Genomic DNA, 12,797 nt, shown 5'->3' on the forward strand with positions numbered 1-12,797 from the left:
CGCCCCCTTACCACACAATTTATAAATGATCAATCACTAGTAAGATACTAATAATTCAATTCCACAACATAATCACAATTATCATCATGACTAGTATGTTGGAAAAGTATGTGAGTTTTAACTAGTCTCTAATTGATTCTTGACAGATATACTAAATAACCGTGCCTAGCGCACTCACTACCTTCCATTAGTGAGTGCGCCCCACTGTAAAGGTAATATCATTGCAACAGTAATATTTTTGAATCATCTGAACTCTGAAATATCATTATTATTCAACATCACATCTATCTATAATATAAAGATCATCTATATACTCAGTAAAAGCAGTAGAATCCACAGCAGATTGAAATTTATTAAATTTATCACATTGTGATTGATTTGCAGCAGTTCTAATGAGCTTGATTTCAATCATTAAAAGAGTTTTATTATACTTCCTTTTCAACTCCTTTGCTTTCTGATTTGCAATCTTGTGATTTGCATTTTTTATAATGATTGAGGATTTCATTTATTTGCATCTATTTGTATGTGCTTTTGATGATCTGATATTTATTTGCTTGATAATGATCAGTTAATTCTCCCTCTCAGTGCATGTTCAATTCTGTCTGCATTATATTATTCTTGAATATCTTATTCAATTATTTGATTAAATTAAATATAAGAGTATTCTTCACATTCTGTATAGCCTTCTCTGCAGCATCAATTTGACAATACAGTTTCATGACTGTGTCAGAGAATGTTAACTGAGAAGAACCAGTTGACAATCAATTTATAAATGATGAGGTAAATTGATTACATTTCTCATTATCTTTATCATACGCAAGCAGATCTGAGCCCTTTTGTGGAGTGTAAAATTTGAATCAATTGAATATTACTTCATAATTAATAGAGTAGATTTTGTGGTCTGCAAAATCAGCTCTAATAATGGCAGGTTTGAAGATCTGCTGATGAATGCTGTACAGATTGACAAAGAATTGCCTCTCATTATATTGCTCATATTTATAATGAGCCGTCTCATTAATTGCTTTTGTATATGTGAGGGGTGATGACAGTGTGAAGAGTGAATAGTAGAAGATAGTATGTAGTGTAGTGGAAGATAATAGTAATAATAACTATAGTAGTAGTATAGTTGAAGTTTGTAATGCACTCGTTTATTATTTCCTTATTATTATATTATCTTTGTTTATATCTTCGTCTATTCTTACCTCTTTCCATTATACTCTCGCTACCACTATTTCTATATGTATATATATGGATGCATGTATTTCGCACATCTTCTTTCTCTTTCTTTTCCTCTTCAGCGATTAGCTACAACTACGACTACAACTACAACTACAACTTCAACTATACTACTACTATAATTATTATTATCTTCCACTACACTATATACTATCTTCTACTATTCACTCTTCACACTGTCATCACCCCTCACAAAATGTAATGAAGTTATTAAAATCAGTAAAATATCAAAGTAAGTCAGCTTCTGCATCTTTTTTCTAATTTATCTGTGGAGCTCTGCTTTCTGACACTGCCTTCAGCAGAACAACCGATTCTTGTGAATTTGAAGAGTGATGGAGAAAATCCTTCAAATGATGATGAATTCTGAAGGATTATTAATCTCAATGTGCGCGCCGGTACCACAGGCGGAGGGGTTGTGGGTACACCTTTCAGCTTGAGAGTCAAATTGAAGCCTGGAACTTCTATCAACCCTGGAAAGTGTGCTGGGGAAGTGTGCGGGCTGATGGGGTGGGGATGTGTGTGACACACAGATGTTCAAGTCAAGATTCCTTCCTCATCAAACACTCTTCAGAAAAAAGAGGGCTGAGGTGACAAAAGCAACCTCAATGACAACAATGATTTCAATCACTTCAGCAACTGCAGCAGCAGTGATGACAATGAGGTGTATTAAGAAACTGATGAGGATGACCATGTCACTAGATAGCCACACAAGTGGTGAAAACTCTGAATATGACAGTCCTTCAGGTTTGTCGTCATTTCTGCTGCTTGCACAGAAGATCCCTCTCCAGCTGCTGTGGTAGACAATAAGCCAGGGAAATGGAGTCCGATGATGAAGCACAATGAAAGCCCGGCCGGTGATTCTTCCAGTGTGTCCACTGTTTCACTAGATGATGCAGTGACAAACTGCTCGAGTGACAACATACCAGTCTCCAGCTTTCTTTCAAGCTCCGTGGCCGGGTCCAGAGTGTGCTACACTATAACATTCTGTCACGAGGAGACCAGCCGGCTCCTGTCGGCGACTGCAAATGATCTGTCGAGCCCCAGCCAAGAAGGGCGGCCGTCTGTCGCGACCGGTAGATGTGTGCCATTTACCTCAGAGGATGACGCGCTGCTGAAGGAACTCAAGGAGGACGGCGAGTCATGGGATGAGATCGCCAAGCACTTCCTGGGTAGATCCAAGGCGACTCTGCAGGTGCGGTATAATACTCCATCAAGCTGAAGCATCGCACCCCACCGCCAACTCACAAGTCGAAGTCAAAGTCAAGGCCGAGAAAACATGGATGCTGTTGAGCGAGAATATCTCCCAATGGCTGCTACAAAGAGTCTACCACAGCTATACACGTACCCTCCACTTACGGAAATCTCCCTTTACCATGGGATGAAGTGGCCACTTCCGGTGCGTCCCAAGCCGGTGTCTCTCCACGGAGTAGGAGTGGCTGGTTGAAAAGGTGGTGGATCCTGAGATCCGCGCGCGAGGGGGCAAGTCAATGGGAGATCGCGCAGGGGGCGGTGGTTGGTCAGAATCTTCAATTATTGTGATGTGTCAATATCAATATCAGTTCTGATTTGTTTTGTACTATATCTGTCTTGATTGTTTTCTTTGTTTGTTTCTGTTCTCTTCATTTGATCTTATTTCGCTTCTCAGATTTCATTCCAGCTCAGGAGCTCTATTGATATTGCCTATCACATTTCCCACCCATGATATGGTATTTTCTTTGTGTGTGTTCCTTTGTTTGTGTCTTTGTTTGTTTGCTCTTCCCTCTTTTTTCTTTGTCTCTCACTTTGGTTTTTCTTCGAACCATTTCAGTTTGTCTATTATGTCTAGCCCCGGAGAAAAGTATAGAGGCCTCCCCGATTCTGGATATCCATATATACATTCTTAAACTGTAGCAAATCATCAACTGGAAATTCATATCTCAACAGAAACCCCATCACTCATCTCACTTGTAATAGAATGTTTTCAAAAATTCACCACCATGCTGAATGCCAACCATGGCATGCGAAGACTTTCGTCAACCTCCTCGGATGTCAAAGGCGGCGACAATACGTCTCAGCAAGACAAAATCATGGAGATCCATAGCCAGATGCTTGAAATGATTGAAATACTTGGGCAAATGTCCGCAATACTCAAGACAATAGAAACATGGAGTAAAGAACAATATGATGCTGATCTACGGCCCTCTGCGAAAGAAAATCAGGATGTAGCATGCAACATTTGAGTGTCGGTAAGCATTATTTCCATGTCCAGTAGGCTTTATTGCTGACCGTTCACCAAGGTACATCGAGAATGAGTACAATGGATGGAAGAAAGGGAATCCGATAATTGGACAGGTCTCTGTTTCTTCATACCTTGCTACAGTTGTGTGCTCATGGATATAGATATAGGCCATATGGCTACTTCTCAGCGGGAGTTCACCATTGTGTCAGCATTCTCTCATAATGTGTGTTAAAAAGCTTCTAGAAACCGACAGAGCCTTTAGACTCTCAACTGCCTCTAGATATTTAGTTGTTCAAACTTATTGGCTGCAGGTGTAATGAATAGCAATGTTCACACTTCTCCAAAAGACAGAGAATATTTGCTGCTTGCAGTGTTCCAATATAAGTCCTTCCTTTCTATAGACGCGGTTTACAGTGCTAACTGTTCTGTTTCTATGGAACTTGTCACACTTGCTTTTGCTCTACATAATATCCCTTCCAGCTGTTCTTCTTCGGGGTTTAGCTGTCGGCAGATACATTGATTGCCTATAAAGAATGACCTAGAGACAATTAAAATACAGGCAAAGTGTTCACCCAGCCATCAAGTCATAAACTCATCATATGTCCCAAGTTTGTTGAGCCATCTGCCCTCATCTTATTAACCTCCTCCAAGTCTCAGAGGATCATGTCTACATATTTGCCTGTGCTGCTAAGTTTCATAATCTTTGCAATGGCTCAATGAATATGAGAAAAATGATGGATCTGTCCCCTTGTTATATATCCCACTTTGTCGACCGAAGTCTAAGTTTTTCAATCCAATTTTCCACCATTGATGTCAAATGGACTGAGTCTAGAACCCTGATGGTTGTGCATCTGTCGCAATGCCGAATGCCAACCATGGCTTGCGAGGACCTCAACCTCCTCGGACGGCGACAATAGATCTCAACAAGGCGAAATCATGGTGATCCATAGCCAGGTGCTCGAGATAATTGAAATATTTAAGCGAATGTCCGTGATACTCGAGACGATAGTGGGCTTTATTGCTGACCGTTCAGCAAGGTACGTCGAGAATCAGAATAATTGAATGAAATGAATGGGAATTGACATCCAGTTATTGAGATTGTTGGTTCCTTGCTTTGGCTGTCCGTGAGATAAAAATCCGACGCGGAAGACAAAGTGACTTTTGCTGAAACCCAATTGTTATTGCTGATTGATGGTACGAGTTGCTGTTACTGGATTATCATACATATACCTTCTAGTTCTTTCCAGCTGTGTAGTTCTATTCTTAGGTGTAAGATTAAAATTATATGAAATTGACTGGTGAAATAAGATATATTTGAACAGTTCAATCCACAGGCAAAAGGAAGAACAAGTCGACAAGAAGGGTAACAGCACCTTCAAGCTATTTCTCAAAGATCTGTTTTCAATTCTGCTCAGACACTACACTACTCTAGACATCTGACCCTCTTGTTGTAGAGGTACACCCAGTCAAGCCATTGTTATTACAGGGTCGTTTCGACATGCCCACCTGATGAAGTCGTCTTTTCAAGGGTCCAACCCGCTTTTTCATCGGGCGCCTGTCTATGTCGGACCGGTGAAAGTCTATGATCAGGACCCGGCGCAGCTCGTCATTCCATAACATGTTGGCAGACCGCAGGTCTTTATGAACCACTCCCAGCATGCGGATTTCCTTCTTCGACCTGGAAATCTCACGACTTAGCTCTTCATTGTCTTTGACATTTTCTATACTTTCCCCTGCCCAACCCATGAGAAGCATATGGCGGATGTCCCCAGCACCATGGAGGAAAAGGAATAATTTCAAATCAATCGTCCCCAGAAATACAGGGACAGCAGAACCCTGTGCTTTCTGAAGAACCCGGTATATTTCTGCTTCACGTGAGACAACTTTCCATAGTCCAGATGTTGTCCCCTTTCCAACAAGAGTGTAGCCATATGCAGCACAAGTGATCTTGAAGGGTGCACCATACGATCCACAAGTCCCAAATGGTGTGCAGTTATGATCAAGGTCACGATCAAGCTGTTCATTCAGTATTTGCACAAGCTTCCTTGCATTGATACAATGTCGATCATCATTCTGGCCTCGCCGGTGGAGAGAAACATTAGGGCATTGATGGTCCAATTCACCTCCTTGTTGCAAACCCAATAAGCACTGCTGCGTACAGTAACGTGCCGTGTGTTGGCTCTGACCGCTCGATGGCCTAGGACCTGCTGGGCGCGCCGATGAACGCTGGCTGGGCGGGGAGGACATCACTTGGCTGAAGCCCCGCTTCCGGCCGTGCGCTGCTTGGTTAGATTCGGAGTCGGAAGAATCCATATGATCACTCAAAGGTGAGGTATCCATTGGTGCACAGGTGGTTTGAGATCGGGTAGAAACTCGATGGCCGGGCTGTAATGGAGATGATGGCAGATGTTCAGAGGGTATATATTCTGAGCTTGCATATTCCGATCCTGGAGGAGTTTGTTGCAGCTCGTCATCGGGGATTTGCGACCGTGTAAAGTCAAAACTTGTCTTCCATATATGGAGCTGGGATCTTGCAGCATTCCGCCACTTCTGGTCACGGATATCCGAGAGAAAGGACATCAGACAGAGACATAATATTCTGGCAATAGCTGTCTTTGACTGATAAAAGACCCCAGGATTTTCTGAAATCACATCCATGTTTGGTTCACAGAGATAGTAATAGAGCGTACTAGGGTCGTTGTATGGAACACGAAGAAGAACAATAGCAAGTCCATTAGTTATGTAGGAGTACTCCAGTCCAGCTTGGATCATGACATGATACTCCTGAACCAAAACTGAGCAAGTCAGCTGTTCCGCATTATATCTCAGCTTTTCATCCTTGTTCAGCTCATCACTCTTGGGGATTGTGTCTGACTGAACAATCTCTTCCCAGAGCTTCATTGATCGAAGACCAGCTCGGAGATTTTCAACTGAGAGCTTGTGTGGCGGCTTATATTCGACTGTCGTAATCAAAGTATTGGTGGAATCGTTGATTCGATGAATACAGAATGAATCTGGTTTGGGATGTTTTGTACTGGATTCATCAAGCAGCTGTACATCTGACTCTTCTGATGTCTGTAGAAGATTTTCATGATTTTCAAACAGGATCCCATCTCCAAGCCGGAATCTCTCTCGGGCATCAGGTATTTTGCATAGCTCAGCTATGATATCATGGACATGATCTTCTACAGCGGTTCGCTCGTAGTGTTCCAGATCCTTTTCACTTCGTAGTTTTCGGCTAGAATACCGCCGGCCAAGTTCATTTAGCACAAGAAGAGATGTGAATAGCCGAGGTGTGTCTTGTCCAGCTGGTTGGAGGTAAGTGGAAACCGAATTGTAAATTTGTTGCAGTTGAACCGGACAACTTGACCAAAAACGAAGGCTCGTTGGGCAGTATTTCCCAGTGGGCGGTGGAATACTCCCCTTCGTGGAGCGGGATGGCGTTCCAACCTGCAAAGGCTGGGAGAATGAATCATGACAACCTTTGATAAGCTCTCCGAGTGTTGTCGGCTGGCTGCGCACTTTTTCCTCTGCCTCTCGCTCTTCTGCCTGCCTTCTCAATTCTTCCGCCTGCCTTCGCAACTCTACTTCCCGTGCCTCTCGCTCTTCTGCCTGCCTTCTCAATTCTTCCGCCTGCCTTCGCAACTCTACTTCCTGTGCCTCTCGCTCTTCTGCCTGCCTTCTCAATTCTTCCGCCTGCCTTCGCAACTCTACTTCCCGTGCCTCTCGCTCTTCTGCCTGCCTTCGTTCCGCTTCCGCTCTATGATAGAGAGCCTCGTAATCTGATGAACTGTTATCGGCCATTAAAGAGGGATAAAGCCTTATTTAAAAAAGCGAAATGGGTACGAGGAATTTAGTGGCATAGAGAGGGGCGATAATCCTCTAGTGGTGGGGAGAAGCGAAATAATGCCAAGTCATCTTGCCCAAAATAACACGGATCAACGTTTGCCCGTCACTCGTCAGACGCGAGCCAAGAAAACTACACCTGACGAACTGCCCCATCATGCAGCCGATTTGTTGGTATGTAGTTTTCAAGTTTCGCACCGTTTTCAGCGAATAACTGAATCCGGCAGCCAAATTAAACAAGGGCGAACCATTTGCGAATGTCATACATTGAAACTCTGCATACAGAAAACATGAATGAAATAACTTAAACTGAAAACCTCCCCCCATGTGTCCTGTGAGCTATTGATTGTCATCAGGAGACAGTGAGTTACCTACTTTTATTTAATTTTCCCTCTCCGATTTTAAATTTTCGTGAAATTATAAGCAGCCAGACACAGCCAACGATCCCCTAAAGTGGGCTATCAGCCTCCGACTGTTACTTGAGAGGATGAAACGAGCTTGTTTGTAAAACTCATTCTAATGACTACCCACGGAATCAAAAGCTACATCGAAGTTCCAGGTTTCGACGTTCTAGGATTCGGTGGGAGGCCCTTGAATAACCAGGTGCACCAGCGGCTGGTAGTCGTCGTACCTGAAGTTTCCTTTTGCCTTTCGGAGGCGCTCGAATAATTGTGCTAGATCAGACGCCACGTCCCCATCATTTAGCCGCGACGGAAGCCTGTAGGTGCACCCTCTCCCTGCAAAGTATAGACGAGTTCGGAAATCACATCTTGGTAGAGTGGGTCAAGGCTATCAACAGCGCCATCGTAGGAAATTAGACGCGACTCATATATTCTTTCAGCTTCCTGAAGCGCGCCTCGTAAACGATCAACTAAGTTGGTTAGAGGATGGTTCTTGATAATGATGCGATCTTCTTGTGAAAGTCCCGCCATTTAGACGGCATAAAAGACCGTTGTGTAGGCGCGAGGTTAATTAGAAGTTGGGGAGAAAAGTTCGGTTGGTAAGTTATGTGATGAAAGCAAACACGGGAACAAAAGTGCAGAATGGTTAGGAATTTATGATGTGTGATACTTGCGAGAGAAGATAGCTCGCTGGGAACAGATGATATATAGGATTATGGTCAAAGGTTGATCCGGCTTGACTTTGATGCAGAACGCGAATGTGGGAACGGATAGGGCCGCGAGGAACCAAGATTAATCCTATTTGATTGCGACGGAATGGCCATGAGCGCGAACAAAATAGGGGAATTGAAATAATATTTTGAGGAATGTCAGCTATTCCAATTTAGGTTTAATGTACACCAATCAACCTGCTGTGTTAATGATCATCATCAATCTCTACAATCTCTGTCCTCTTATTTTGCTTCTATTTTCCTCACTAAAAAGAAATTTCAAGAAATTTTGTTTAAGTAATTCTAAATAGAAATAGACCGCGAGGCTTCTGATGCTACTCTCAAATTTTACAAACGGAAAAGAGTACAGTCAGGAGTAATCAACATAATCCGAAATGGCGGGGAAACATTAAACACCTATCCATACAGAGTATAGTCTCGGAACGGGCTCGGGTGAGATTAAGATTCTGTAAATGAGAATTAATGTCCACCCGTTTGCGAAAATTCGGCAAAATGTAGGAGAAGAAGGAAGGGAGATCATAACTGGCGCTGAGGTTTGTCAACGGGAAGATAGAATCCCTCCAGTGCGCGAGCGAAATGTCTAAATCACGTGATAAAACGATCAGAAAAAGACCTATCGGATCATACTTTTCCCTCTCCGATTTAGTTTTCGAAGCAAGCAGACAGGCCGCATCAACCAGCAAACTCGGAAATCACACGACCCCCACCATGCCCCGCAGGCTGCCGCTGATTAAAAAATATATCTTCACCCCCGTGTACCTGACAGAAGAAAAATTGAATCTTAATATATTAATTCCACTAGAACACAATTTCTGTCTTTCTACACTACGGAGCGATTTCAGGACTCGGTCTTGCGGTAATATAACGCCAACAATTTCCAATAGCCCCGGTAAAAATAAAATGCAAGCCACTGTCGATCCTATTGAATATTTACAATTGCCGAAAGAATTTCACCCTTCTGCGAGCCAAGCAGTTGACAGCATCTACGACACGGTACACCGGTCGGACCCGTCACATGATGCTTCGCGATACACTCTTCCAAATGACTGCCTACCAATTGTCGGGGAAGCGCAGAAGCTTTACCAGAAAGTTAGTTGATTAAATGCCCAATGTCATAATGGAATGATCTAACATCTGGTGTAGAGAATGTCACTACTTGGAGTTTCCGCACTATCTTCACATGTTGCTGTGTTGAGACGAAAATTTTCAGCTGGCGGACAACACGACACTGTGATAGTCCCTTTACTCGCTATCGAGAATGCACAAGTCTATGTCAGAGACAAGGAGGGAAATAACATTAAAATAGATTGGAGTTGGGAGAAGCCATTGTTCGCATTAAAACATACAGATTTCAGCATTGATGATGGGAAACAGCTTGGGGCGATAGTTGTCCATTTTCCGCGAAATTCAACAAATGATAAATAACCCCTAAACTCTCGTACTAGAATGACAAAGTGAATCTACGATTTAAGGCCTTATTTGTATTCCACAAGGAGTCGTTCATTATAGTACTCGGGTTTGGAGCTTAAGAGCCTGATCTGTTCGGACGAGTAGAAGTAGATCCGTGGTGTGGCGGGGTTGGGATGCTGGTGCAGGCAGACCAGAAGGTCGTTGCGAATAGGGCCAAAATCCCTCGCGGGATTAATGGAAGGTTGGCTAACATCCCCCGGAAGATTGTCCAGGAAAAGAAGTCCACGAGTCAAGGTCAATGTCCGTAGGATAAACGGCTGTCGTCGGGTCAATTGGAGGTTGGTCAGCATCCGGTGGAACGGTTGAAGATTGTCTGGGTGAAAGAAAGGCAGACCAGGAGTCAAGATTGGCAGAAGGAAGGAGATTCGCCGAGGGGTGAATTGAATGTTGTCTGGATGGAGGAAAGGCAGACCAGGAATCCAAATTGATACTGACAGAATGGGGAATTGAAGGTTGCCTAGGTGAAGAAAAGGCAAAGCAGGTTTCGACATTGGCGTTGGGAAAAGTGTGGATAGTCGGGGATTGATAAGCTTGACAGTCCTCAGGGTTCAACCTGCTCTGGGCATCACTGGAGCTGATGTTTAATGGCGCCGCGCGCACCGAATCCATTGGCTGTAACTGGTATGTGTTTTCGCATTGAGTCGCAGCAGCAGCGAGAGCTCGCATTGGAGCGTCACTGTGCGAGTTTATACGATGGCTGAGGTCTAAGGAGACTGTTAGATAGTTTCCAGACAGTCCTGCACTGAAAAACATACCTCCTAATGGATTAGCTCTAGGCACAAGTTCCCTCACGGCCGTCAACATTTCTCCCTTGCTCTCAATAATCTCATCATTCTCCCATCCATAAGCTTTAAGCCCATCGAGGATAGCCTTTGCGCATAGTCGGTCATGGTTGTGAAAGGTCTCCTCCCGTTCAGGATATTTATCTTTCACGAACTTAAGCAGTAGGTCAACATCTACAGAGCCCTTCTCCCACCTAGGGAAACATTAGTAGAGATAGTAATGGCGGATCATGAGGCTCACTCACATTCTCGAACATTGTCCATTCAAACATGCCAAAATTCCAGGACCACTTGTGGTCACAAGACGAGCATAGTTGCGGCTCAGAGATCTATTTTGTGATACATACCCAACACTCACACCAGCTTCCTTTGCATAGTCTTCATAGGCTATTGTCGCTTTGCCGACGCCCTGCCGGCATTTATTATCTGGAACTGAAAGAATCATTTCATCAAGCTCAATACGGAAAAGTAGCAGGCCCAATCGATTAGCATAGTTATTTGCAAGGCATTCTCTTTGCAATACAGCTCGACCCGCCTCAAGACGGCGAACTCGAGATGCTTTGGAATTGGTTTTGGAGAATATATCAACACTTCGTTCCCACAAGCTCTCGTAAACAGTTTCTTCGAGAGGTTGACTGTTGACCAGATGCACTGCGATGTCAACCAAATCACGGCAGTTTGTTTGATCTTTGAAGTAGGTCTCAGCTGTTTTCGTCACACTATTCTGTAGGCTGAAGCCTGCTTCATAGCGCAGAAGCCTCTTTTGCTGCACCTTTTTTGCGCTTCTCTTTCTTTTGGGCTGACGAAGCGGAGCTGGAGAACTAGCAGCCGGAGGGGAAGCTGGAGGAGAAGCTGGAGTAGAAGGAACAAAACCAGGTTGAGGCCGCGTCGTGGGTTGGGAGATAGCTCGAGTGCTCTGGGAAGGAAATATTTGATGCGAAGAAGAAAGAGAGATGCACAGAAACTGCAGAAGATTCCGGCCACTTTCTCGGGAGAAGAAGCAATGAAAGCAATGATAAATTTCCTATTCTCTATTAACTCTGAGCAAGCAATTATTTCAGTATTCTTACCTGTGATTGAAGAACATCAGAAAGCTTGAAATGTGCCAAAGCAGCAATAAGACTCGGCTTGAAATCCATATTGTCTGATGAGATGGACACAAGTTCGAAGCGGTCAAGGAAGTGATCTCTTGAGTTTCCCTTGCCAGCTGGTAAGGGAAACCATTCCGCTGTAGGAAAGCCCCTACAACTGGGCGGCGAACACAAAATGTGACGTGTATTTTATTGAAATGAATGGTCACCCAAGCTACTAAACATGGGATTGCATCTTGATCATGGCGCTTGAGCGTGCACTTCATATCATGCAGTCCCCTATGGCTACTCATCAGCTAAGCCATTCACAGCAATAGGGTTGCTGTCCGGAAAATTGATCTCGTTTACTATCATATCGAACTTTCCCCAAAAGGACCAGCTGTGCCTGGATGGTCTCAAATCCCGACTAGTGTTCGCCATTTGGCTAAATGAGGACAGCGTTGAGCTGCTGGTGTACCATCACCCAGGGTATGCTATTGCTGTACGTGCGGGTTGGCTGCTGACCAGGAGTATGTAAAGAGCAGCCAGTGGTTGGTTTACTTATTTGAAGGCCATTCTGATACAACTTCATGAAAATGAATTAGTGTTTTGTACAGGTTCTGGACACGTTTTTGTCGTCCAACATTTGCTGAAATGAGGATGGCATACCCTTCAACCATCGAAAAAGCCCCCATTCGAGGCGCACAGAGACTGGCTTCCTGAGAGCTATAAACCACATCACATCGCTCCGCGATGGATCATTTCAAAGTGGACCGACTTGGCTGCCTTTTCTTGCAAAATGAATCCTAACATCCCATATGCGCTTCTGTCGGCGGCGCTCATCGTGCTAAGTACAGTGCATCTCATCTTGCTTACGGTTCACCGCCCCCAGCCTCACCGATTGCCTGAGATATCAATCTTCGTTCTCTTTGTCTGCGTCAATGCTGTCGTCATTGGCATTGGTCTATTAGGCTTAAGACGCGGGGGTGAGAAGCCCCTTCTACTGAGATGGATAAATGCTAAAAGCTTGTTTCAGATACACC

General features: G+C 44.0%; 2 protein-coding genes across 2 annotated transcripts; both read right to left on the reverse strand.

The window, feature by feature from the left end:
• Positions 1-4,882: 4,882 nt before the first annotated feature.
• On the reverse strand, positions 4,883-7,258 carry HCAG_08751 (conserved hypothetical protein; the record flags this gene model as incomplete). Its single annotated transcript, XM_001536379.1, has 1 exon — positions 4,883-7,258. One exon carries the CDS (start codon positions 7,256-7,258, stop codon positions 4,883-4,885), a length of 2,376 nt encoding a protein of 791 aa, XP_001536429.1.
• A 2,649-nt stretch (positions 7,259-9,907) lies between these two features.
• Positions 9,908-11,771, reverse strand: HCAG_08752 (predicted protein; the record flags this gene model as incomplete). The annotated part of the gene is made up of 5 exons (XM_001536380.1): positions 9,908-10,159; positions 10,338-10,606; positions 10,658-10,878; positions 11,032-11,319; positions 11,755-11,771. 5 exons carry the CDS (start codon positions 11,769-11,771, stop codon positions 9,908-9,910), a joined length of 1,047 nt encoding a protein of 348 aa, XP_001536430.1.
• Positions 11,772-12,797: the final 1,026 nt, after the last annotated feature.

Source organism: Histoplasma capsulatum, genomic scaffold (assembly GCF_000149585.1).
Source record: "Histoplasma capsulatum NAm1 scaffold_12 genomic scaffold, whole genome shotgun sequence".
Taxonomy (NCBI): Eukaryota; Fungi; Ascomycota; class Eurotiomycetes; order Onygenales; family Ajellomycetaceae; genus Histoplasma; species Histoplasma mississippiense.